The sequence below is a fragment of the Thamnophis sirtalis genome, unplaced genomic scaffold, assembly GCF_051295495.1.
Source record: "Thamnophis sirtalis isolate CommonGarterSnake01/CBP01778 unplaced genomic scaffold, rThaSir2_p1.2 scaffold_7, whole genome shotgun sequence".
NCBI lineage: Eukaryota > Metazoa > Chordata > Lepidosauria > Squamata > Natricidae > Thamnophis > Thamnophis sirtalis.
Genome location: NW_028261387.1, coordinates 51536057 through 51563317, shown reverse-complemented (window position 1 = coordinate 51563317; position 27261 = coordinate 51536057). Strand labels below are relative to the sequence as shown.

The following is a 27261-nucleotide window of genomic DNA, read 5'->3' as shown; positions in this document are numbered from 1 at the left end:
ATCTTTGATTAATGTTAGTGCACTCCAAAATTATTGGCGTAGAGTTCCAGCTTTTCAAAGGGAGGAATGAAGAATCTATTCTACTCCATAGGTTTTTACACAGTAATGCAAAGTAGCAATTAAGATGTCAGATTAAGACTGGGAATTCCCAAGTTCTAATTAAACTCCAGTTATGGATGCTCATTTGTGTATTTGAGCCATCCAATATCACAGGGAGTAGCAGCAGGTAGAAATGAAGGGACATTCCCTTACAAGCTGCCTTAAGTTCTTGAGAAAAGTCGGGAAGTTAAATATAACAAATCACCACCTCTGCCACATCAACTAATGTGCTTCAACTTTGTCTGTGCTGGGTGGGACTGGTAGGAGTTTTATCGCATCATCTCGAGGGCCATAGCTTCCCTATCCATGATAAAGGATACAAGGATAACAATGCTGAAGGAAACCTCATTAGTTCTTTGGGTTTCAGGATTTACTTTTTAAATGAAAGAAGCAAAGATGCCATTATGACCCAAGGAATGAGGAGGAGGAGGTCATATTTAAATGAAAAATAAAAATGTTGTGAGAATGTGCTTTTAGTATTAATAATGTTTTACCCACACTCAATAAAGGAAGAATGCATATCTTTCCAAAAGCACAAGGAGTTTTGCACTTGTTAATTTTAAAGATCTGCATATCTTACATTTTAATATCTGAAGGGCTGTCACATAGAAAAGGGAGCGGACTTCGGCACTGTCTGGCCTTAGAGGGCAGGACCAGAACAAATGTGTTAACGGTAGAACAGGCTGCCAAATGAAGTGTGAGTTCTCCATCAGGCAGAGAATTTGCTTTAGGGCAGGAGTTTTCAAATATGATCAGCCTGTGAAAAAAATTTTTTTTTAAAAATCTTATAGCTCCTGATCAAGAAGCAAAGCGTTAGAAAATTGGATGTGTTTGAATGAACTTTTTTCTCCTTTAGTTTGAAAAACCCTGCTCTGGGAGATCCTGCACTGAGTAAGGAGTTAGACCAGATGACGGTCACTCCAACTCTATGATCCTTTGATTAATTTGTGTTCATAGATGGCCATTTAGAAATCATTACATTTTCAGTACCAAAAAAATGCATCTTAATTAGAGGTTTTTTGCAGTGAGACCAGTCTATCAGGGCAACCTGCTTCCACTTTCGCCTTTCAATCCCAATCCAGTAACCTTCTCAGGCAGTCACTTTCGCAACTAACTATTTTTGTGTTGAATTTGTATTTTACTGACATAGTGTCTCTTTATTTCTTTGTCAGTAAAATATAAATTCAGCATTATAATAAGACCATGAAGACTTGGTTGTCGCCCCAGGTGTGTCAAGGACCAAAGTGCTTACCTATATTAACATCCATGTTACAGTTCTACTTGGTTCCCTATATATTTGATTTGCATTGTTTTAATTGTTTTTAATTTGTTTTGATGTTCTATGACATACACCTCTCAGAGTGACTTGTGATACACAGTTATAGAAATCAAATAAATGAATCTTACAATAGTTTGAAAGACTGTGATTAAAGTCCTTGATGCCAGTTCTATCCTAAAGCTAAAACCCGGTAGCCATAAACTTCAATGAATGTCCTTTCAAATAGCAAACTTTTGCTCTGATAAACTTCAGATAAATTACTGGTCTTTACTAACTAGAGACACACTAATGCTATTCTATTCTGGTGGATTTTTGTTTAGGAAAGCTAAGATTATTATTATTAAGTTATCCTTTAATGCTCTTTCTTGTGAATACATGAAGGGAAAAAAATCAATGCTGGGATATAAGAAGCTTGATATAATTGTTTGCTCTTTCATAGAACTGTTTTCTTTATGAGGGAGAGGCAGTGCTGTTTCCCTGGATCTTGATTCCCTAAATCATTCTGATTCTTCTGTTAATACCTATAATGAAGTACAAGTCCTCGTAATTTATAACCCCTTATTGTTATTCACAGTATTTGTACACTCAACAGCAACTATTTCTTCTTTTTTGATTGCTTCGTTGTCTTTTCCTTCTTTTCAACTCTAGAGGATAACTTTCCTTCTCTCTCCTCCCCTGTGTTCTTTCCATGGTATTTGTGAATAGCATTTTGGCTATGAAATGAGATGGCAAAGTCTGCTGCTTAGGGTGTGGACAAAAGGAATGGAAGGCAAGGTAGAGATTGTTAAAGACTTGGCAGACAAAGAGGGAATCCAGCTGGGCTGGTTTAAAAAAAAATCTTCTCCCTTGGGTCATATCATGTACACACCACTGACTTGGAGTAAAAATGAGAATCATTACTGAGCATCTGACCTTGCTCCATTTACTTCCCTTCCCTGCTGCTGCAACTCTCTGACCTGCTTCTTCAGTATTGATTTATTTGGCCTGCAACCAAGCAGTTAATTTTACTTTTCCACAGTTACTGGTACTTACAAATCCATTGAGTTCTTCATGAATTAATATATTGTTTTCATCAAAGCTGCTACTAAGATACATTGAGCATGCAATAACAAATGCTTGCTCAGTGCATTTATGTGGACATCATATCTTTATCCATAATTGGATCTGGTTGAAACTTTCTAATTGACAAGAAATCTGATCGCATCTGTCATCTTAAAAAGAAAAACTCAAAGGAAATACCTTATTAATCTATATAACAGCAAAAAGGCTCAGATTCCGCAAGAATTTTAAAGTCTTTGACAGACTGAGGCAACCTTAAAACACTGGCATTTAACTTCAGTTTGATTTTCTAAGTATTTCCAAAGATGAAGCAAAGAGCAAAGAGTGACACTGACAGAAAACAAAGAGCAAATATGAAAGAATAAGCATATGAATTCAAATTTGAGCCTACTCTGTTGCAATTATTTTCCAGCCTGATTGCAATTGCAAAATGCATTACACTTTTTAGAGTAATGTAAACTGTATTAGGGAAGAACTGGCCAGAAGATCCATAAAATCACTAGTATTTACCCTGAGTTGAATGTATTTAGGGACAAATGAAATAGTAAGGGTGGTCCTGTTCTTTGCAATGATATTTGTGAGGTTTATGACCTTGTGCATCTTGAAGAAGTGAATATAACTCTCCATCATATAAACCCCACCAGGCGTGGATTTACCATTTGCCCCTTCTGGCTGGTTAAAGTAGCTAAGGAGAGGAGAATAAGTGAGATCCTAGCTATAACACCTTGTGGCAGGTGAGTGGGTGAAGTCTCAGTAGTCTTGAATGATAATCATAGTTTTATAGCCACTACCAACAGACTTTGGGGAGAAGATTCTCAAGAAAGTGATGGAACAACTAGTACATAGGATTTTGGAAGAAATAGATTGTCTGAACTCATGGCAGTTAGAATTCAGGACATAGGACATGGGGCAGCAATCTCATTAATAACTTAGGGGAAGATTATTTTCACTCGCTGTTTTAATACTATTGACCACAGTATTCTTCTGGGTCATTTGTGAAGATTGAAAGTGGGGGGGGGGGTGAGGCACCATAATGTGATGATTTTTTTTCCAGAGTGGACAGATCCAATAAGAGTAGGACATGTGGAGCCCTCAAATGCTCCAGGATGAGGTGCACTAGGGCTCAATCTTTCTTATACTGCTTTAAAATATACATAAAGCCATTGGAAGCTAACCTGTCAGTTTGGGATGAAATACCTTCAATATATTTTAATTTTTTATATTATGTTTAAACTGCAAAGATTCAGTTGATTATGACTAGTGAAGTGTGTGTGTGTGTGTGTGAAGTTATATAGCTCCACCTTGTATTGACTTGGAATTGTAATATAGATGGCTTGAGCCAATGCTTGGAGACTCCTGTATTGGAAAAAGGAAAAAAAAAACCTAAATCCTAATCCCAGCAAGACAAGGGTGGTATTAATTGAGAAAGCTATTGACTAGGACAGATGTCAAACTGGCAGCCTGCAGGCTGGATGCATCATGTGCTGGCCACACCCACCCCAGCTCCACAAAGGCAAAAAAGTTACAATACGTCATGTGATGTCACGTGATGTGATCAAATTTGACAACTGTGTTCTAGGACAATACAATAAAAGAGCACATTCATAATCTAGACTTGTTCTTGGAATCATAGTTCTTGCTACAGGAGCTGTTGAAGACAGAGACCAGGAAAGCTTTGGACCACCTGTATCTGATATTCCAGTTGCAGCCTTTCCTAGAACAGAACAAACTGAGAATAATCACTCATATCCTTGTCAACTCTTGCTTAGATTGCTGTAATTTGTTCTACATGGGATATGTTTGAAGACTACCCAGAAGCTGTATTTCGTGCAAAATGAAGCTACAAGTGTGCTTACTAGATGATCTCAACATTGCCACATAATACTATTACTATAGGAGCTGGATTAGTTACCAGGTTATTTTGAAGTGTGTATTCCATATGTGGTTTAGGTCCTGGGCATTTTGGAGATCACCAGTCCCAGGGAAATTCAGTTTATCCAATCCTGATAGTTACTGAAGTTACCAACCCAATATAAAGTACAGTGGGATAAGATACAGAAGTGAGCATTTTTTTTTCCTATCAAAGATTCTTTTATTACATTTTCATTCTCCTTTATACAATCACTTAAATACTGTGCAGTTGAAAAAAAAAGAAGCAATAAACAACTCATAACACTTCTATCCTACATACACCCTTCCTTCTACCCCTCCAACTTTCATTTCTCCCTTCCAACAATCCCCTCTTCTACTTCCCCTCCCCCTCAGCCATTCCTTTCTCCCCTTCCCACCATCTCACCCTCCTTACATTCCCTTCTCACTCCCTCTTAATTCCCCCCTCTTCTTTCCCTCTACACCTCGCTTCGGTGTATTTCTAGTATTCATTGGTCTATTTGTTTTGTACTAAAACAAAAGAAAAATAAAAGGAAAAGAAAGAAGAAAAGAAAAAAAAGCAAAAAAAAGCAACAGTATCCAAGTGCATTCATTGTTCTGAAAATTGAGTCTATATTTCCACCCTCCCCCCAACCCACCCCCTGAACCCCCCTCCCTGACCCCCTTCCGACTTCCCAGGTCCCATTCCCGGCATCGTTCTTTATCAAGCAAAGTCTGGAGTATATTGAAACCAAATAGATTAGAAGTTACAAAATAATAAAAATAAAAAAAAATAAAGAACAAAAAAGAAAAGAATAATAAAAAGAAAAAAAGGGGGGAACCCCCCCCCCCAAGAAAGAGAAGTCAATATACTCTCTAACATTAAACTCAGCTTCTCATTATTTTTAAAATCTTAAACAATGTCTTTACCTGCTTCCGCATATAAATTCTATACCTCCCATCCTGCCTTTACCCGTGTCCGCATATATATTTTATCCTCATCCATTGCTCCTCTCATATTTACTCCACCCTCGTGTAGACTCTCCAGATAATCTTTCTTAACCTTGTATTCAAATAACAATTTATACAAAAATCAGCTTACATTCTGGATCAAGGTAATCTAATTGAACTTTCACTACCCTTCCATCTACCCCACGCCACCCGACTCCATTCATCCCAAACCACAATCCAAGAAAACTATGGTCTCCGCTCTCCTCGCCCCAAAGAATAGATCATGCGCAGTTTAAATTAAGATTCAAACAAGTCTTATATAAGTCCCATACAATATATGTCCAAATTCAGCACCGCTTCTTTCAGTCTCAATATCTCTTCATCGGTATACAGCTTTGTCATTTTATACCAGACAGGAGTCCTGAAATTTTATTCAAATTAAAAATTTAAGAAGTATTTTAAAGGCATAGCTGGATCTTTATTCTTTACTCTTCTGCCCTTCCGGAAGGGGAAAGCAACACCCTCCGCCTTGTAGCCACGTGTCCCGCTGCTTATCTTCTCCTTCTCCTTGTCTTTCTCCAAGTCCGGGTGAATCAGGAAGTCCCGCCTTCAGAGTTTTGTAGTAAAAATCTCGGGCTTCGCAAACAGAATTGAGACGATATTTTTGGTTCTCAAATGTGACTGTGATACCAGATGGCACTTCCCATTTATATTGTATCTGAGAATCTCTGAGTTTTTCAGTTAAGAAAGTGTAGTCTCTCCTTGCTCTTAATATTTGAGATGGTATTTCTTTAAAAACATTCAAGTCCTGTCCATCGATTCGCAGCCTGTTATTGTAGAACTTCTGTATTATCGCATTTCTGGATTCTCTTGTGGTGAAATATATAATTATGTCCCTCGGAAGCTGTCGTTGTTTTGCTACACACGAGTTCTGGCGATAAATTTTTTGAATCTGCCAATCAAAGTTAAATCCCGGACTTCCCACCGAACGTCTGAAAGCCTCAAAAAAGGTCTGTTTCAAATTCTCCTGTTCCTTTTCACGCAATCCTCTGACTCTTATTGCAAACGCAGTCTTATTGTAATTTATCATAACGAGTTGTTTTTGAGCATTTTCAACTTCCTGTTGTAACATTTGAATTTTAGATGTCAAATTAGAATTAGCTTTTTCCAAAAGTTCCAATTTGTCCTCCATTTCAGAAACATAGTCTGTCATAACAGTCATAACTCCGATCATATCTTCCCTTGTTTGAGCAATCTTGGCATCCAGTTTATCATATAAGTCCGATAAAAGTTGTTTAATTTCCTGTCTGAACTCTTTAAGGGTTTCAAAAAGAAATTCTTGCGTTAAGAGATCTCCAGTAGAGGGCGTGGGAGGCAAGGGCAGCGATTTTGTAACAATTTCTTGAGATGTATTATTAAGGAAACGCTTAGACTGCTTCGATTTGGGAGCCATTATAAAAAACACACAAACAAACAAGCAAACAAACAAAGTCTCTGCTCCCCTCGGTTTTAAATGGGATACTATTTATAGACTTTTAACAGTTAATAAGGAGAAGTGAGCATTTTCAATGGGGACAGTCTCGTCCTCTAGAAGAGCCTACACCACAAGGTAAGTGTGTCTCCTATGCTTTTGGCCATCTGGACACATGTCAGGTTAATTTTCCTGGAAGACCTTTAGAGATTGAATGCCTTGAGCTAATCCTAGAATGTAAGAATCTAGTTACTCACTGGAATTGTTTAATGTGTTGTAATATATTGTTAGAATGCAGTCAGATTGAAGTGATGTGTATGTGAATGCATGAATATTCACATTTTAGATTTATTATATGTTTGTAATTCTCTCTTCAACATTCTAAACTAGCATTAGCTAATAGTTAGATTGCAGGAGAAAAGGGGAAGATTGGAGTTAACATTTGCTTTTGACTTTCTAGTGAAGTCATAAAGACTCAAAATATGGATTCTGATCCAACAGTTAATGCTTCTCATAGTCATAGTGCTACATTAGTTTTCCAAAGCAACTTGCTCACTCTGGATCCTTCTTAATTAAGCCATATATTTAAACCCTAAATTATTTATTTAGTCTGTTTGCTTGTCTAGTATGTTCTCTGATATTTCCACTAATTATGTATAAGAAGAAATCCTGGAGATATGTCTATCTAGATTTTTTTATGCCTCATATCTGCAGGCTGGGCACAAAGAACAACCGTGCATTTGTGGTCACTTAAATTAGAATTTACTATGGAGACAGGTCTGTTGGCATACTCAGAGCTGAAAAGTACATTCCTTCTGCATATGGTGTAGTGTGTATTGCCAGAATAGTGGTTGCAGAATTCAGATTAAACTTGGCAAATCAATACTCATTTACTTTTGTGCTAATATGGTGAATCACAGTTTGCATGGTATGTGGTTGCGCAGTCAGATGATTCAGTGTTTGCGGTTTCCTTAGTAACCTTAGGATGGTCAGGCTAAAAGGATAGGAGGTTTGGCATTAACCCTTTCTTTGATTCTTTTTCCTGGTTTATTCTTTGGTCTCCCTAGTCATCAAGCAGCTCCCAGAAACTGAAAACTGGGGTAGCTTGGCTTTACATTAATCCTATACAGTTGACTCAACTCAAATCACTTTTTCCCCTGTCTTCCTTGCTTTGAAGAAAAATTACTTTTAAAAGCAATGAAATATGAGTGAAGGACAAGTATAAAAGCACTACATTAATGGTCTGTTCTAAATTGGATTAAGTGGAAATACATACTGCTACATCTTGACTCCTATTACTAGGAGGGGCCATTTAACTTGTTAACTATTTTTACCAGAGACAATCTATAAAATAGATTAGATCCCGAAATACAGTGCATGATGTAACTCAGTCAATATGTTGACCTGCACATTATACCTTCTGAAATGGATAATTAATGAACACGGAAGAGACCAGACAAAATGGAAAGACAGTAAGATATTGCTTCAATTATAAGAAACCTTTTTCTCAAGTTGTTTGTAATTCTGTAGATTTTCGTACTACATGGATATAGGGATAAATTAAGCAAGATGAATAATTTAAGCTTCTAATTTTTCCCTTTACTGTGAGACATGTCACAATTTCTGTGCTGTCTAAATTGCCACTCAGAATAGTAATATTCTAATACAACTGGGAAAAGCTAAGATGCTTTCAGACTAGTTTCATGAAGCGATATGAGAAAAGATTGCTTGCAATTAGATTGCCTTATAAATCAAGTGCCTACATTTCCAATATCAAAGAACCGTTTTTTTGGATGCTGATCAAGTCTCTGTACTATTCTCCTCTCTTGCAGATTGATTTTCCCAGCTCATCATTTGAAATTAAGTTTACCAGCCCACCAGCAGCAGAATTCAGTCCCCAGTACAACTTCAACAGTCTCTTTGAGGGAGACCAGCGGAAACTAAAGGAGGTTATGCAGAAGGAATCCCTTTATTGGTGAGCGGATGGAGTATTTATCCTGATCCATGTCCATTCATGCTGTTGGTGAAAGAAAGTCTGAAATGTTCATATTTTTGAGTAAGCCAGGTTACCTCAGGGGAGGAAGGTTGGGGTGCAAAACTGCAACTCCAGCAGAAGTCCTGCTTCCTTAACCAGTACCACCCATTCTCTGTTCAGAAGGAAGTGGCAAGCAAGTGCTATCCACTTTCCTCCTCAAGAAGTGGCTGCAGCTGCCCTTTGTTTTTGTCAATAAAAAACACAGGTGCCAAGTGACTTTTAATAAAACGTGTTATAGTAGTTAGGAAAGGTGCTGCCAAACTTCTTCAATTTTTTTTTTGCTACCATATGCTAAAATGGCTTTCCTCCTTTTATAGCCAAACTCTTAAGCTCCTCATTTTACCTCAAAAATCCTGTCCCCCCCAAAAACAGATCTTGGAACGTAGCTCAGAAGATGCCATCAGGCAACTGAAGTTGTACATTTCTCCTTGAGGCAATGTGTCCATCTTGTTGCTGATATGTTTTCTTTTTTACATAGAATTGCTAAACAAGGCGGTTCCACCACAAAACCGCGGACGACAAAATCGCAGTCGACGAAAGCGCGTATGTGACGTCATCACAGCACGATGAAAAAATCGAAAAATGTAAAAATAAAGCGAAAACCTTACCCTAACCCCACCAAACCTAACCCTAAACCTAACCCTAAACCTAACCCTTAACCTAACCCTAAACCTAACCCTAAACCTAACCCTTAACGTAATGAAAAACCTAACGCTAACCCTTAACCTAACGCTAAACGTAACGCTAACACTCTAAACCTAACCCTAACCCTTAACCTAACCCTAACCCTTAACCTAACCCTTACCTTTATGTGAATCGGCTTGCTGTAATTTAATTTTTATTTCAATTTTTCGATCTTTTTCGTCACGTTGTGATGACGTCACATATGCGATTTCATCGACCGCGCTTTTGTGGAACACGGTTTTGACGGGTCACGAAACAAAGGCTAGCTGCACATAGATATTCAGATGGTCTGTGTTTCTCTTGTCAACTAGCCCCAGGCATTATGGGAATGGTGGGGCACAATGTTGTATGTTCCAGTTTTCCAAACTTATAGATCTCCATACATTTTGATCTACAAATATCACTGTCCTCAGCAAGCATAACCAACAACGATGTTTATCTGCAAACCAGCATTCAGAAGCATGCAGAGTTGAATGGGTTCCATTCTCCCACTGCTTCCTTTCCATAAATTAATTATTCAAGAAATTTCTTCCACCTGCCTACTTCGTTTTTAATGGAACTGATCATCCCTTCTTAGTTTTATAGCATTTTTTCCTAATAATAGGAAGGATCAGGTGACATGAACTGCCCATGGGACTTACTTCACCAAAAAGCATGATGTGCTTTAATTGGATCAAACAGCAAGGGAGTTAATCCCATTCATTTTTTTTCCAGGGTGCAATACTTTAAGAAAGAAACACCCATTAACAGGAAATCCAGACTTGGACCATCAGTTGTCCCCTTTCATTCATGGAAGGAGGAAGACTATGATATATATATACATATTGAGTCATGATTTACAGAGTAACATAAGGTAAAAAGAGAAGTTTCCTATCCTGAGAAACGTCTGTGCTAAACTCCCACAATAAGAATTCAAAAGGAGATAAAAGTTCAACAGAATTAAATTAAAAACCTACATATGGAACCTATGCCAGGGATGATGAACCTTTGGGGCTTGATGTGTCAAACATTCAGAAAATGCCTACCTTAAATTTGCTTGTGTGTCATACACTACCCCATCTTAGACAAAAGAGGTCTCTCTGGATCTCCTCTTCTCTGGACTCTCCTCTCTAGACCCTCTGGAAGTCACAAGAGAGGGCCATGCTCTTCTAGAGCCTCAAAAATAATGTGATGCATACCTCAGAAACTATGGGAGAGCAAAGCCCTCTCACTTGTATTTCAGATGTCGTGATCTGGTGTGCCAACAAAAATACCATAGGCTCGCCAACTCTGGCCTGTGTCCTGGTTTCATCTTCCTTTAAATTAGAAATGGAATAGAAGTGAATAGAAATGAAAAGATTTCCAATATGGTGCCTTTCAAATATTTTGGAATTCGAATTCTTGGAATTCCCAACCTTGTTTTCAACTTTGAGTTTTTAGTTCTTGAGCATGGTGACTGGGAACCCTGGGAATTGCAGTCCCAACATATTTGGAATTTCCTAGTCTGGACTAATTTGTAATCATAGCCTTGAGTTACAGTACAGTCTCTGCACAAATTTCTAACTTTTGTGTGTGTGCTCTGTTGGTTTGGATGCTCTAGTGATGTGCTATATTTTAAAGGACCCATCTTCTTAAATTCCATTATTCCCTTACATATTATTTTTTATTACAACAAACAATATTGTTCTTTGGAATTTGTCTCTTAAAATGGGGTGAACCTGCAACAATGGAGCTTTGTAATTAAAGGCAACAAACCCTTCAAAGTTTAATAGCTCTGTGCCTCTTCATGTTAGACAGGCTGGTGCTGCAATTACATTTTTATTGCTTCCCCTACCACTACCATTACCATAAATCAGGTTGGGTGGGGGGTATAAAAGACTTAAAACAGTGGAAATTCAGCAGACGAGGTATTGCTTGTCTGCACTATAAAAATTGAGGAGGCTATTATAGAGATAAGGGGTAGATTGGAAGTAACTGCAGTCCCTGTTTCTGTAAGCTGTTAACTGCAATGTCTTTTGGAAAGATAGCATTTATGCTAGGTGGCATGATCATATCCATTATTTATTTTTTTACTATCTCCATAAATTTTTGCCAGTATACTTGCATATATTTTAGGAGGAAGCAATTGCTGAGTGGTGTAAAGTAGAGAAACCAGTCCTTCCTTATATGGCGCAGGAGGAAATCATACATATTTTCCTGCCTGCTCTGGGTCATTGCTAGAGTGGGAGGTTCTCATGGGTGGGCAACAATTGCACTCTCCATCTTTGTTCTGGCCCCAGTGAATTAATTTCCTGGACACAACTAAAGAACACTTGTGGGAACAGAGCTAGCATTATTATATGTGATTGCCCCTCCTATCTAGCTTTGCCAAGGCCTCTGCAAGCTGCTTCCCCTCTTTTTCAAGTAACAATGCAATTAGGTTGAAATACATGGATATGGATCCTAACCACAGCCTATTATAACCCCAAGCTCCCTCCAGAGTTTCCTTGCCTTAAAGCATAGAAAGCTTGATTCCCCTAGGACTGAAAAACAATCTCCACCCCAGGAAACTGTTTCCATGAGTTTCAGTTGGAATGTTTGGCGAGAGATGGCCTTTTCCTCACTGCTGAATAGCCACTGGTCAGAGTGGCTGTGTAAGCTTCAATCCCTTCCCCCAAAAGAGGACACCGATTTCAATCAAATATGCATATACTAGTTGATATGCAGGGATGCAGAAGTAGAAGCCATTCCGTTAATTACAAAACGCATAGAATACATTAGCCCACAAATGCTGCTTTCAGTAGGGTTTGATTTGGACCGCATAAACAATGTCTATGAGCATCTGCAGAGCGTGTTTTCTCTTCACTAAGTACAAACCATTGCCAGTCAGCTAAAATGGGGATGAACAGATCTTATACAACTTGCTGCACTTTTTGAGTAATCCTGATCCTCATACAGGAATGTAACCTATGTTACCCCATTCAGAAGCATGTTGAATTGTCAGTATGAATTGTGGAAAGGCAAAGGCAAAGTTACATGCAAGACCAGAGATTGTTCACTCTTTCGAATGACCCATTACATGCAGTTCTCAACTTACAACCATAATTGGGAGTACAATTTCCATGGTAAATTGTTGTAGTCAGATGGATTTTACAACAATTTTATGGCAGTCAAATAAGTGAATTATGTGATTGTTAAGCAAATCCAGCTTCCTTAATGGGCTTTTTTTTTTTTTGCCAGAAATCCTCAGAAAAAGGTTGCAAATTATCATCAAGTGACTGCAGGATGCTACAACCAGTTACAAATGCAAGCCAGTTGCCAATTGGCAACTTTGGGATTGTGATCACACAATACTCTTACAGTTGGTATAAGTACAGGTAGTAAGTCGTTTTTTTGAAGGGCATCGCAAATTTGAATCTTTGTTAAACAAATGGGTTATAAGTTGACGACTACCTGTACTTCTGCTAGGAAGCAGCTTCTTCCTGAACTTTGTACATGTCATAATTGACTGCAGCTTTCTTTTTTTCAGTAGCCCTTTGGGAAGACTCTTATTTTAATCCCATTAGATAGGAGATGGAATTGCTTCAGCTTCTCTCATTAGCCATCTGATTCTGTCTTTTTTCTTGGAAAGAAAATGATTTAGCTGCTAATTGAAACAGAATAGGATATTTTCACATGAATTTGCTGCTCTCTGGTGGTTACACATATGGCCACATCTTTGTGATCCTGTGCAAACCAATATCACGGTATTTTTCTGCAAACAAAAAAGTGTATGATCAAATGGCACAGGCTAGTTTTATAATGGTCCTACATAGAGTATTTTAATAGCATATAGTATTATGATCACCTACAATGCATGTCACATTTTCTCTGTATGATACAGAGATTTTTTTTAAAAAGAAGTTAATCCCAATCCATACATCCATAATCTAGTAAATATAATGGAAAAGGGAAGGGAATGGGGGTAGCAAAGCAGAAACAATTCTTTAAATTTTAAGGTGCTAGCAGCCTAATCTTGACAGGTAAGTCTGTGTGCTTTTAATCTAAAAGTAGTCCATCAGTTAATGTCTAATTGCATAATTGTGAAAAAACTGCATAAATGTTATTACATTTGTGTCTTTCTCTCATCTCAGGCTAACTGAAGCAGACAAAAAGAGATTATGGGAGAAGCGTTATTACTGCCATTCTGAGCCAGGTTCGCTGCCTCTGCTGCTTGCTAGTGCCCCAAGCTGGGAGTGGGCCTGTTTGCCTGACATCTATGCCCTGTTGAAACAATGGACATACATGAATCATCAAGATGCTCTTGGACTGTTACATGCAGCGTAAGTAATAGCAAGTATTGGAAATGTTAAAAGTGCACAGTGAACAAATAGGGTGATACATTGCATTTTGATTAATCAGATCTTCCACCCGTCCATCCATCTCCTCAATGCTGGCAGTTGGATTAATTTGTTTTTCTATACTAGCTTCTTAGCAGTGGTGGGATTCAAATTTTTTTACTACCGGTTCTGTGGACATGGCTTGGTGGGCATGGCAGGGGAAAGATACTGTAAAATCTCCAATCCTTTCCCACTGCAGGGGAAGGATACTGCAAAATCCCCATTCCCTCCCGATCAGCTGTGACTTGGGAGGCAGAGAATAGATGGGAGCGGGGCCAGTCAGAGGTGGTATTTACCGATTCTCCAATCTACTCAAAATTTCCATTACTGGTTCTCCAGAACTGGTCAGAACCTGTGGAATACCACCTCTGCTCCTTAGGCCCAATCCTGTCTTGATTCATTGTCAGTAAAATGTGTTGAACTCACTAAATAAAAGATGAATAAATGTATGAGACCTGGTTATCCATGGGACTGTTTGTCTCTTGTCATTTCTGCCCATCATGTGAGCTGATGGATTGGCATGCACCAGATCCCATCAATTGGAACAGTGCCATTTGATAGGCACCCAGGAAGTTGTACTACAATCTGTGCAGTGTTTGCCCTCTCAAATGACACCCACTCCCTCCAAAACTGATACGGCTTGCACCTTGACTTTATTCAAACAAACCCTTAAAAGCTAGCTTATCATCAGGATTAAAGTAGGGGGCGATCCCCTTGCATACATGGTTGATTTGTGAGAATTTTGTATTTTTCTGGATAGCTGATTTTCGTGTTGCTTACATATTACTATTTTTAAATTATGTACTATAGGCTATAGCAGAAGAATCCCATCTTCTTGGTTGTAAAAACATGTTGTGGTAGTAATAATTGCGATGTGGTGTGGGGGTATCTTCATGAACTAGTTGCTATAGTGGCACAGACTGCAGTAAGAGATGGTATCAATGAGTTACAGATATTGTTGGAAAGGATTCTCAGTTTGGGGCTAGGGCATTGTGTCTAGTGAACATCTGTTATAAATTCTCTTACTGATAATGGCTACAGGTTCCCAGATCAGGAAGTGAGAAGGACAGCTGTACAGTGGATTGATTCCATAAGTGATGCTGAGCTATTAGATTATCTGCCCCAGTTGGTACAGGTGAGTCAATGTGCTTATTGAAAGAACTGCCAAGGCCTTAGCTGGGAAATTATTGCTGTCAATTTGGGAACGTGCCTACAAATGGCTTGTAACTCAATACAGGGTTATGTCTAGCAAGGAAATCGCTATGCTAGAGTCTTTGTTTCAAGGAACTGATAAATTGTTCTCCTAGGGTAGCATTTCTCTAAACAGTTAGGAATGTCATAGCTTCCTAAATTTTCAGGATGGTTCTTCTGCTGAGAAATCAGTTGTAATGAGATTATTTTGACCAAATAAATCTGACTAATTTTTATAAGTAGATCATATATTTCAGGTCATACTTTTATATTTTTGTTTGGTAGTTAATAGTTTTCAGTTTCCTTCTTCCGTGCTCTGGCACAGGGTGAGTAAGTTCACAAGTAACCCTCATTTTGCAGTCCCAGATCATCTCTAACGAAGTTCAGTAGTAACATAGCAAATGTAGCTTCACAGGTTTATTTTTTTTCTTTTGAGACTAGAATGAGATAGTTGGGGAAATAATTTGCCTGCAAGATAAAATATATTGATTTCTACTCTGAACTCCTCCAAGGCTCCCCAGAGATAGATAAAAAAACGTTCAGTTCTCCCAACTGGTAAGATCTTGATCCATTCCCTTTCAGCCCCTGCAATCAAAATAGATTTTGAAAATTAAAATAAAATAAAGCTGATTTCCACCAAGAAGCCAATTTATTATGTCTTCTGCATGTGGATATACCAAATTTTTACAGCTATAATGCAGATTGGGGTTATTCCTGCTACACTTATTAAAATGACAAAGGCTATGTATGTGTGTAAATACTTATTTATACATAATTTTTCCTTTTTATTGTGCTGTAACATCTCTTGTTGTACAATCATAAAGGTGCTATAATCTTTTAAGTGTCCCCTCTTTTTAAGTGTAAAGAATAAAGTAGTAATAGCATTCCATTAATGGATGTTTATGAGTGTATCCTTGGGGATTTTCCAAGCAGTTTATTGTGGAAAGCAATTTGTATTTTCTTGCATTATGCACCAGTGCCACATCTTTCTGTCTCCATGCTTCTGTAGCTCACTGCAGGTTTTATAGCTTGTATAGCTGGTTTTTGCTGGAAAACCAATTTGTTTTCTTTTTCTAGGCTCTTAAATATGAATGCTACTTGGACAGTCCCTTGGTGCGGTTTCTTATGAAGCGAGCCATCTGTGATCTGAGGATCACCCACTATTTTTTCTGGTAATATTGGTGGACCTAATGAGGGTAGAATGGGAGGATAAGTGCTGGTAGGGAAAAGGAGATTCTAATTGCATTGTTGCTAACATATTTTTTTTTATCCCATTAATTATATTGCCCACTAATAGCCAGGCTTGGGATAAAACAGTTTTTTGGTTAAGATTTTTATCTATATAGTTAATACACAGGGATATTTCATATAATTCCTGTTCAGTGGAGTTCCTGATGGTCTCTGAACTTGGTTGTTTGCTTGCAAACATTTCATTACCCAAAATAGGTCATATCAGTATGAGTGAATATGGAGTGTGCTGTAGTTTGCCCTGATAATTTAGAGAGGGTATAGTTTCTACACACGTAAAATATGAAAAATAAAAGGGAAAGTACTGCATGTAAGCAGGCAAAAAACAGCAACAAACCTCATGCAGACTTACAATAGTTCATTTAGTGACTGAAGTTAGAAAGACACAGAAAAAAGTGACTTATGACCATTTGTTTATGATCATTGCAGCATCTTCATGGCTACATGATCAAAATTCAGACACTTGGCAACTGACTCATGTGTATGACGGTTGCAGTGTCCCAGGGTCATGTGTTGCAGTGTCCCAGGTTGCAGTGTCCCAGGGTCACCTTTTGTGAACTTCTAACAAGCAAAGCCAATGGGGAAGCCAGATTCACTTAACAACTGTATTACTAACTTAACAACTGCAGCAATTCACTTAACAGCTGTGGTAACAAAGGTTGTAAAATGGAGTGAAATTCATTTAACAACTTAGTAACAGAAATGTTGGGCTCAATTGTGGTCATAAGTAGAGGACTACCTGTAACATGTTCACTTAGTCTGCATAGGAGAAGAGAGGGTGAGTTTTTGCTTAGTCACTTCTACTAATGTAGATAATTTGAAGTATGGCTCCGTTCTCCTGTGGGCTCCTTGGAGAATCCAAGCACAAGGTTAACTTTGTCCATTAGCCTAGAGACTGAGTTATGAAATTGTTGACCACGCTTCCTCTGACTGGAAGAGTTCAGTTTTTTTAACACAGTCCAGCCTGAAGAGACGTAAATATATTTTCTCTAGGTTAATAGACAATAATTTGACTCATTTGTAGTGTTTGTATGTAATTTTATTGTTTGTTGTTTATTGTTTCTGTTATTCTTAATGTGTCAAATCACTTAACAGCGATTTGCGTGGCTTTCCGTTCCGACGGACCACCACTCGAGTGCTCTGAGGGTATCACACCTCAAGGGCAATGGGGCTATAAGCCTTGTTCTGGCAAGGGCTGTAAGCCGGCATTGTCCCTGGCAACAAGTGGAGCCGCATTGCGCTCTGAAGCCATTTTTTTGCTGCGGTTGGGAGTTGGTTCGCCACTCTTGTGCTTGGCGCATTGTCCCTGTAATAATTGTTGTCGACGCTGCTGCCGGCTTGCAAAGGCAACAAGCGGTCAGCGCCCACTGAATTCCTTGAGCCGCCGCTGCTGCCACCATTCCAATAGCTAGAGAAGCCGCTAGAAGTGGCAGGCGACCATTTTGGATTGCCGATTTGAATTTCGTGCTCCTCCTTTGGCTGCAATGTAACAGCTCAGAGTTTTCACGCCAAAAGTTAGCGCCGACGTATCAGCAGCCGTCAATCTAATGCTACGTAAAACAAACCAAGCAGCAGCATGGGCACTGAGAGCTGCTACGGCAGCTTCGTTCTTTAATAGAACTTCCCTTGTATGTCTCAAGCAACTGCAGGCAAGAATAGTGCCAGAGGATATGCATTTAAACCAGGATGTAAATAAGCTGATGGCAGCAATTAAATACTGTTCTGACGCTACCCTTAATGCAGCCAAGTTTGCTTCCCAAATGGTGGCTTCTAATGCCACTTCACGCTGACTTCTATGGCTCTGCCATTGGCAGGTGGATATGTGTTCCAAATGGCGCTTGGCATCTGCCCCATTTAAGGGTGGGACGTTATTTGGCGATGCGCTAGATCCTGTTTTAATAGAGACAAGGGACAAGGACAAGGTGCTTCCATTGGCTAATAGACACACTGACAGAAGAACTCAGCCATATTTTCACTGTCAGTCCTTTCATGCCATAGATACTGGGGGCAATACGGCCCCATATCTTCCCAACTACAACAGGCCGTTCAATCAGGGACACGACCACTCTCAGGAGCTCTTAGAAGCTACAGATAGAAATAGACAGCAGACCCAGGCCAGGCGGCCATTTCGTGATGCCTCCAACTGGCCTTTCCATTGCTATAGGTGACTCCCAAGGGGATGGCCCCATTGGTGGTTGCCTCACATCTTTTGCACCCCAGTGGGAAAATACCATATCAGACTTGCGGGTCATTCAAACGGTGAGGCTGGGACTCACACCAGAATTCCTCTCCATCCCCCCAAGACGGTTCATCAAGTGTCCTTTTCCCAGGCGTCAGGTAAAAAGAGGCCTCATGAGCACCGAGATCCAACACCTGTTGGACATCCAAGCCATAGAGGCAGTGCCCCTGGGACAGGAAAGACTAGGATTTTATTCAATCTTATTCCTAGTAACCAAAAGCTCAGGGGGGTGGAGAGCTATTTTAGATTTGAAAAGACTCAATCTCCACCTAAAATATCAACACTTAAAGATGCAGTCACTCAAGACCATCCTGGGCTACATCCGCAAGGGCAACCTGATGACATCAGTCGACATCAAAGAAGCGTACCTCCACGTTCCAATATATCCAGTGCACAGTAGGTTTCTGTGGTTCGAGTTTGCAGGGTGCCAGTTTCAGTACAAGGCCATGTCATTTGGCCTCTCATCAGCCCCGTGAATCTTCATGAAGCTGCTGGCAGCCATCGCTGTATATCTTCGCTCTCTACCAGTAAGAGTGAATTGCTATCTCGACGACATCCTGCTCCTGTCATCGTTCCAGGACCAAGCAAGGCGAGTTCTTCAGACCACAATCATCACGCTTCAACTACACGGATTCGTCATAAATTTTCCGAAGAGCCACTTGCAGCCATCCACCAGCCTGCTGCACCTCGGGACTGTCATCAACTCCGAGATCTGCAAGGTATTTCTATCTCAGGATCCCAGACGCAGCATCCAGACACTGGTGAGTCAGATTTGCTACAGAGAACTTTACCATTGGCAACCCTTTCCTAACTCTTAGGGAAAATGATTTATTGTATAGACATTGTTCCCTGGGCAAGGTTCCATGCACGCGCCCTCCAATGGTTTTTGCTCCCTTTCCAGAGAGCCCACACCAGTCACTCCCTCACCAGGGTACAGCTACTGCCCAAGGTGACGAGGTCGCTGCTGTGGTACAGAGGGCGTGCCCCTTCAAGGAACTGACACGTATCGTAGTAACGACAGACACCAGCCTATTTGGGTGGGGAGCCCATGCTCTGACCTGAGTAGCGCAGGGTCGTTGGAGTGCGCAGGAACTGCGGAACAGTATAAATTGGTTAGAGCTTCGCGCAGTTTGGTTGCTCTGATCAAGTTTTGGGACTTGGTGAGGGCTCAGAGCATACTAGTCCTCACAGACAATATAGCCGCCAAAGCCCATGTCACCTGACGGGGGCACTCTGTCGCGGTTACTCATGCTGGAATTGGAGAAGCTACATAACTAGCAGAGGCTCACACGCTGTCAATCCAGGTGGAGCACATTTCGGGCTCCACGAACGTGCAAGCAGACTGGCTGAGCATGGTGGACCATGCAGAATGGCGTCTGCATCTTGCCCTGCTTCAAGAACTATCCCTCCGGTTTGGTTACCCCATGGTGGACTTGTTTGCTCAGTCCCACAGCACCCACCTTCCAAGATTCTTTGCCAGGTTCTAGGAACCAGGGGCGGAAGCCATTGATGCACTTTGCAGCCCTTGGCCACAGGTCTGCTTTCTGCCTTTCCGCCAATACTGATCATTCCACAGGCCATTCAGAAACTATTGGCGGAGGGGAAAGAGGTGCTTCTGATTGCACCAATGTGGCCGAGACGTCCCTGGTACAGAGACCTCATCAATCTCTCGTTATCATGCCTGTGGCAAATACCAGATGACAGGATATCCCTCTCACAAGGGGCTCTAATCCATCCGAACCCCCAGTGGATGCAACTTGCCATGTGGCACTTGAGTGGGATATCCTAGCCCGTCAGAATTTTTCAGACATAAGGACGATTCAAGCTACCAGATGCCCAGCTACCACGCTCATCTATGATGCCACCTGGTGTGCATTCTGCAGGTGGTGCCGCAATTCTGACATTGAACCCACTTTGGCTTTGATACCTCAGGTACTTGATTTTCTACAGATAGGCATAGACAAGGGGCTAACACTTAGCACTCTTCAACGCCAACTCACAGCATTGTCGAAGGTGCTTGATGACTGTCAGGGTCACCCCCTAACTCTCCACCCGAGGGTACGGACTTTCCTCAGGGGGTTTACAAATATCAACCCACGTTGTGGTTCACCACTATTCCACGTAGGATTTGACTGTAGTACTCCAGGCCCTCACTAAAGCACCGTTCGAGCCCATTCGTACCATCAGCCTTAAATTGTTGACCCTTAAAACAGTTTTTCTTGTAGCTATTACATCAGCTAGGAGGGTGTTGGAACTGGCCACGCTGTCAGTACACCAGGACCTCTGTATATTTCACCCGGACAGAATGGTTCTCCGACTGGACCCTGCATTTCTCCTCAAGATCAACACTTGGTTCCACCAGGCACAGGAACTTATTCTCCCGGACTTCTGTCCACACCCAGCGCACCCGCAAGAGAGACAGTGGCACCATCTGGATGTTTGCAGGGTGCTCCGTCACTATGTGAAACATACAACTTCCTTCAGAAAATCGAAAGCTTTAATTGTGTCCTTTCAGCCAATGTCGATGGGCCAGAAGGCGTCTTCCATCACCATCGGTCGCTGGCTGAAGGTGTGTATTGCTCTTACCTACGAAAGTCAACCTAGACCAGCTCCCTGGTGCATCACTTCACATTCCACTCAGAGTGCAGCCACCTCGGTGGCCTGGGCAACACAAGCCTCTATTGAGGACATATGCAGGGCGGCGACCTGGTCATCAATGTTTTGTCAAACATTATAAACTGGATGTGTTTGCCTCTGTGAAAGCCTCATTCGGGCGGCAGGTATTACAAAGGGTTCTTCCAACTTCTAGGACCCTGGCCCAGCCTAGCTCCTGCCCTTAGTTTCATTGCTTTGGCATGTCCCATGCTTGGATTCTCCAAGCAGCGCACAGGAGAATGACCATTAACTTTACCTGAATGGTCCTTCTATGTGCGCTGTGGTAGAATCCAACCTCACACTTGGCACCGGCCGGTCTAGGGACTCTCGTGCTCAATTGCCACAAGTTCATTGACCTTCACTTTCTGGTCCAGACTCATATTTCCATCTCTCGGATCGGCTGTGCCTTCGTACAAAACTGAACTCTTCCAGTCAGAGGAGGCGTGGTCAACGATTTCATAACTCAGTCTTTAGACTAATGGACAAAGTTAACTCTGTGCTTGAATTCTCCTGCAGCGCATATAGAAGGACAGTTCAGGTAAGTCAACGGTCGTTCCATACAAACATTTCTATTTCCAGTGACAAAATTTCTGTATTCCCAGGCTTCTGAAAGATGGTTTGAAGGATTCTCAGTTTAGCATTCGTTACCAGTACCTGCTGGCAGCTCTGTTATGTTGTTGTGGAAAGGGTCTGCGAGAGGAGTTTGATCGTCAATGTTGGCTGGTTAACACCTTGGCTAAGCTGGCTCAACAAGTCCGTGAGGCTGCTCCATCATCGCGACAGGTACACATGGTTTTATGGTGACTGGAGGAAAGAGCAGAGAGGATTAAGAATGATAGACTTCATGTGCAATGATGAAATACTGCTTATTTAACAAAAAGTAGAAATGATTCTGCCAACCTAGCCGTTCGAAAGTATGTAAAAATGCAAGTAGAAAAATAGGAACCACCTTTGTTGGGAAGGTAATAGCGTTCTGTGCTCCTTTGGCATTTAGTCATGCCAGTCATATGACCAGAGACGTCTTCAGAAAGCGCTGGCTCTTCGGCTTTGAAACAGAGATGAGCACTGCCCCCTAGAGTCAGGAATGACTAGCACATATGCATGAGGGGAACCTTTACCTTTAACTTTAATGTTCCTTCCATGTTCTAAGATACATCTAAATGTTCTTATCTACATCTCTAGGTATCTAGTGCAGTATGCTGTGGTCTTGGTTATCTGTAACATGGAAACAGGATCCTAATTTCTTTTCACTGTCTTAACTATGTGCATTGCAAAAGATTGCAAGTACTTTATACCTTGCATAATGTTCCTTCCATAGGGAACACAGTGTCTAAGACGCTGAGCTGGTTGATCAGAAAGGTCGGCAGTTTGGCGATTCGAATTCCCAGCGCTGTATAATGGAGTGAATTTCCATTACTTGTCCCAGCTTCTGCCAACCTAGCCATTCGAAAGCATGTAAAAATGCAAGTAGAAAAATAGGAACCACCTTTTTTGGGAAGGTAACAGCATTCCATGCACCTTATGAAAAAGGTGGTACCTCCTGAAAGCAGAAATTGCATGGTAGATCTAAGTATTAATTTGCTAAGACTTGAATACAAATTTTAATTTGCCACTATTTTGGGATCAAGTGGGTCTTGTTATTTACAAAGGCTCCATTTTTGTGGATAACAAGACTATGAAAAGAAAATACTTTCCACATGCACAAGAGTCAATTCACTATTTAGCACATGTGTAAAAATATACAAAAAACCTCAAAGCTATGAATATATGAAACTGCTCAAGAATAATAAGGTCTGGTTTATATTTTTCAGCTGTAGATACAGAAAATTACAACTAATGATTCCACAAATAACAAGGGCTACGTGTAAATGATTTTAAGCAATTTTTTTCAAAGTTTTCCATACATCTAATTATTAGAACTTTTCATGATGTTGTGGCTTGTTTTCGCCAAATTTCACCTCAGGTTACTAACAATTTTATGAAAAAATACTTTTTAGTGGTGAAAAATAACCTGCTTTGAAAAGGGAATGGAAAGGGACATGAATAAACTGCAGTTTAGAGCTTACAGTTTTTGTTTTGTTTTTCCTTTAGGCCATCCTTCGTGAAGGACTAGAGGATGTCAGGCAGTTCTTCAATGTCAATGGCTCCTGTCGACTACCACTTAGCCCCAGTCTGCTGGTGAAAGGAATTGTGCCCAGAGTATGTTGTTGACTGATTAAAATGCTTTTATTTATATACTGTGGAAATGGGATTAGTTCTTCCTTCAACACCTTAGGAGTCACTCATTGGGACTCCATGTGTTTCATGTGCCAAAACCATCCAAGCTCCAGAGTAGCATTTCTATAACCAGTCTTTATGCAACATCTTACCTCTTTAGTATGAAAATAATTGGCTTCTATCACTTAATCTACCCATTATTTCTTGTGGCTTTGTTTTAGTTGGGCAATAATAATATCCATGAGGAATAACATAATACAATACAATAGCAGAGTTGGAAGGGACCTTGGAGGTCTTCTAGTCAAACCCCCTGTCTAGGCAGGAAACTCTATACCGTTCCAGACAAATGGCTATCCAACATCTTCTTAAAGACTTCCAGTGTTGGGGCATTCACAACTTCTGGAGGCAAGCTGTTCCACTGATTAATTGTTCTAACTGTCAGGAAATTTCTCCTCAGTTCTAAGTTGCTTCTCTCCTTGATTAGTTTCCATCCATTGCTTCTTGTTTTACCCTCAGGTGCCTTGGAGAATAGTTTGACTCCCTCTTCTTTGTGGCAACGCCTGAGATGTTGGAACACTGCTATCATGTCTCCCCTAGTCCTTTCTATTAAACTAGACCAGTGTTTTTCAACCTTTTTTCTGCAAAGGCACACTTTTTTCATGAAAAAAATCACGAGGCACACCACCATTAGAAAATGTTAAAAAAATTTAACTCTGTGCCTATATTGACTATATATAAAGTAATTCTCCCACGGCACACCTTACACTATGTCACGGCACACTAGTGTGCCGCGGCACAGTGGTTGAAAAACACTGAACTAGACATACCCAGTTCCTGCAACCGTTCTTCATATGTTTTAGTGTACAGTCCCCTAATCATCTTTGTTACTCTTCTCTGCACTCTTTCTAGAGTCTCCACATATTTTCTACATCGTGGCGACCAAAACTGAATGCAGTATTCCAAGTGTGGCCTTACCAAGGCATTATAAAGTGGTATTAACACTTCACGTGAGCTTGATACTATCCCTCTGTTTATGTAGCCTAGAACTGTGTTGGCTTTTTTGGCAGCTGCTGCATACTGCTGGCTCATATTTAAATGGTTGCCCACTAGGACTCCAAGATCCCTCTCACAGTTACTACTATTGAGCAAGGTACCACCTATACTGTACCTGTGCATTTCGTTTTTCTTGCCTAAATGTAGAACCTTAATCTTTTCACCATTGAATTTCATTTTATTAGATAGTGCCAATGTTCAAGTTTGTCAAGATCTTTCTGTATCTTAAGCATGTCTTCTGGAGTGTTGGCTATTCCTGCCAGCTTGGTGTCATCTGCAAATGTGATAAGTTCCCCATTTATTCCCTCATCCAAATCATTGATGAACATGTTGAAGAGGACTGGGCCTAAAACAGAGCCTTGGGATACTCCACTGCATACTTCTCTCCATGTAGATGCAGTTCCATTGAGGACTACACGTTGACTGTGGTTGGTCAGCCAGTTACGAATCCATCTAGTGGTGATGCTGTCCAACCCACATTCTTCTACTTTATCTGGTAGTAGGTTATGGTCTACCTTATCAAATGCCTTACTGAAGTGCAAGTAAACTATATCGACGGCATTCCTCTGGTCCACTAATTTTGTCACTTTGTCAAAGAATGCAATAAGATTAGTCTGGCATGATCTATTTTTGACAAACCGATCTTGGCTTTTGGCTATTACTTGGTTTACTTCTAGGTGTTCACTAATTCGTGAACACGGTTCGCTTGATTATCTTTTCCAGAATCTTTCCTTGTATTGAGGTCAGGCTGATAGGTCTGTAGTTTCTTGGATCTGTTTTTCCCCCCTCTTTTTTGAAGATGGGAACCACATCAGCTCTTTTCCAGTCCTCTGGCAGTTCCCCGGTGCTTCAGGATCTCTGAAAGATATAGTTCAGTGGTTCTGAGATCTCATCTGCCAGTTCCTTTAGAACCCTAGGGTATAATCCATCTGGTCCTGGTGATTTGAACTTGTATAGGGTAGACAGGTACTCACTTACCATTTTCTACCCTATTTCAACTTGTGTTCCTAATCTGATTTTTGTGGTGCTGTTTTTGATAGGTTGGACTGTTTTATCCCTTTGTGTAAAGACAGATGCAAAACATGAGTTAAATAGTTCTGCTTTCTCCCTGTTGCTTGTCACCTTCTTGCCACTTTCTCCCAGCAATGAACCAATCGTTTCCTTAATCTTTTATTTGTTTTTAACATTTTGGAAGAAGCTTTTTTTCTTATTTTTTATTTTTTCTTTATTTTTCTTCATTGTGAGCCTTAGCTTTCCTTACTTCATCTTTACAGGCTCGGGCTATTTGCTGACATTCTGCCTTAGTTATGTCCCCCTCTTTCCACTTTTTATACTTAACTTTTTTGTCTTTCAATTTGTCAGAGAGTTTTTTATGCAGCCATGCTGGTTTCTTTTGGGAGCTATTATTTTTCTTCTTCATTGGTATTATGCTAGACTGAGCTTTTGTAATCTCATTTTTCAAAATTTTCCAAGCTTCTTGAGTTGTTTTCACCTTGAGGATTCTCATCCATGGAATTCTTCCCAAGCTCTCTCTAAGTTTATTGCAATTAGCTCTCTTAAATCCAATACTCTACCTTTGATCTGATCCTAAATCTACATTGCATAGTAATTCTTCTCCCAATGCTTGGATCACTGGACTCCCATATTGCTAGGTTGCTTGATTGTAACACTCGCCTCCCACCTTTGATCTCCGTTTTTCTTTGCTTGCAGGATTGTTCCTATTTCAATTCAAATGCTGTCCCTCTGAAGCTCTCTTTCCAGAATGTTGACTCCCTTGCAGAAAATATCCGTGTTATTTTTAAGGTAAGTGCTAGACTGGAATTGTTTAGTTTTTAAGGAAGATCACTGTTAGATTAAAATCTTCCTTCTGATTAGAGGTGACATTGCATGTTTTAAAAAGATGAAACATGTTTACTAACTTTCTCTTAATATAAATTATTAAAAAACCCTGGAAATAATCTGCCTTACATCATGCCTTTGTTCCCACAGTGTGGAGATGATCTTCGCCAAGATATGCTAACCCTGCAAATGATTCGTATAATGAACAAGATCTGGGTGCAAGAAGGTTTGAACATGCGCATGGTCATATTCCGTTGTTTTTCTACAGGCCGTGGTCGGGGTAAGCCTAGATCCAAGTATGAAACATTTTCAGTTTCCTTTACCTTCCTCACCTTCATTTACAGACTAATAGGATTCTTGGGGGACCATATGGAATAATAAGATCAGAACAGATTTATTATCTCTTTGGGCAAATATTGAGAATACAGAAAGTGCCTTGCCAAATAATCTGTGAGTAGATTATTAGTTTCCCAGTATGCCAATTGTTCCTTCCTAAGGCATAGCTACATAAGGCATAGGGGGGTTTTTTGTACTCAAAATCAATCTGTGCCTGACACATATATAACAATGAATTTATGTTTGCAGTTTTATTTTCTTATCTGTTTTCTATTATTTTCACTGTTTTATTTGTTTCACATTTTAAAATGTGTTTGGAAATGGTTAGTGTTTTGAATATTATAATTAGATTAGATTATAAGTATTAACAGTAAAAAATTGTGTAAGGTATCTGTTAGTCAGCATAAAATATCCCTAAATATGGACGGGGTTTTTTTCTTAGTTGTTTTATCCACTATGTAAGAGTTTATTTTAATAACGATGTGATAAAAAATTATTCCAGTAAAATGATGCTGAGCACCTGCTTCAGGTTATGACAGATGCATTCTATATTTGCTACAATATCCTTCTATAGATACCTTCACAAGTGTCACCTACAATTTAGCAGCATAAGAGATTATGACAATTAAATAATTCAGCCTGTTGAATCTGAATCAACAGCTGCTTTCTTAGCAAAAAGAGAAGTTGTTGTTTTCTGAG

The 27261-nt window shown here is 40.1% G+C and overlaps 1 protein-coding gene across 4 annotated transcripts in view; it reads left to right on the top strand.

The window, feature by feature from the left end:
* PIK3C2B (phosphatidylinositol-4-phosphate 3-kinase catalytic subunit type 2 beta) overlaps positions 1-27261 on the top strand; it is a 105863-nt gene that overhangs the window by 64830 nt on the left and 13772 nt on the right. For all 4 annotated transcript variants that reach the window (XM_087720022.1, XM_087720020.1, XM_087720021.1 and 1 more), the window contains 8 exons: positions 8561-8703; positions 13539-13727; positions 14826-14919; positions 16053-16147; positions 21720-21900; positions 23209-23316; positions 26098-26190; positions 26377-26506. In XM_087720022.1, the coding sequence (XP_087576148.1) occupies positions 8561-8703; positions 13539-13727; positions 14826-14919; positions 16053-16147; positions 21720-21900; positions 23209-23316; positions 26098-26190; positions 26377-26506 (1033 nt within the window). The remainder of the gene's footprint in view (positions 1-8560; positions 8704-13538; positions 13728-14825; positions 14920-16052; positions 16148-21719; positions 21901-23208; positions 23317-26097; positions 26191-26376; positions 26507-27261) is intronic.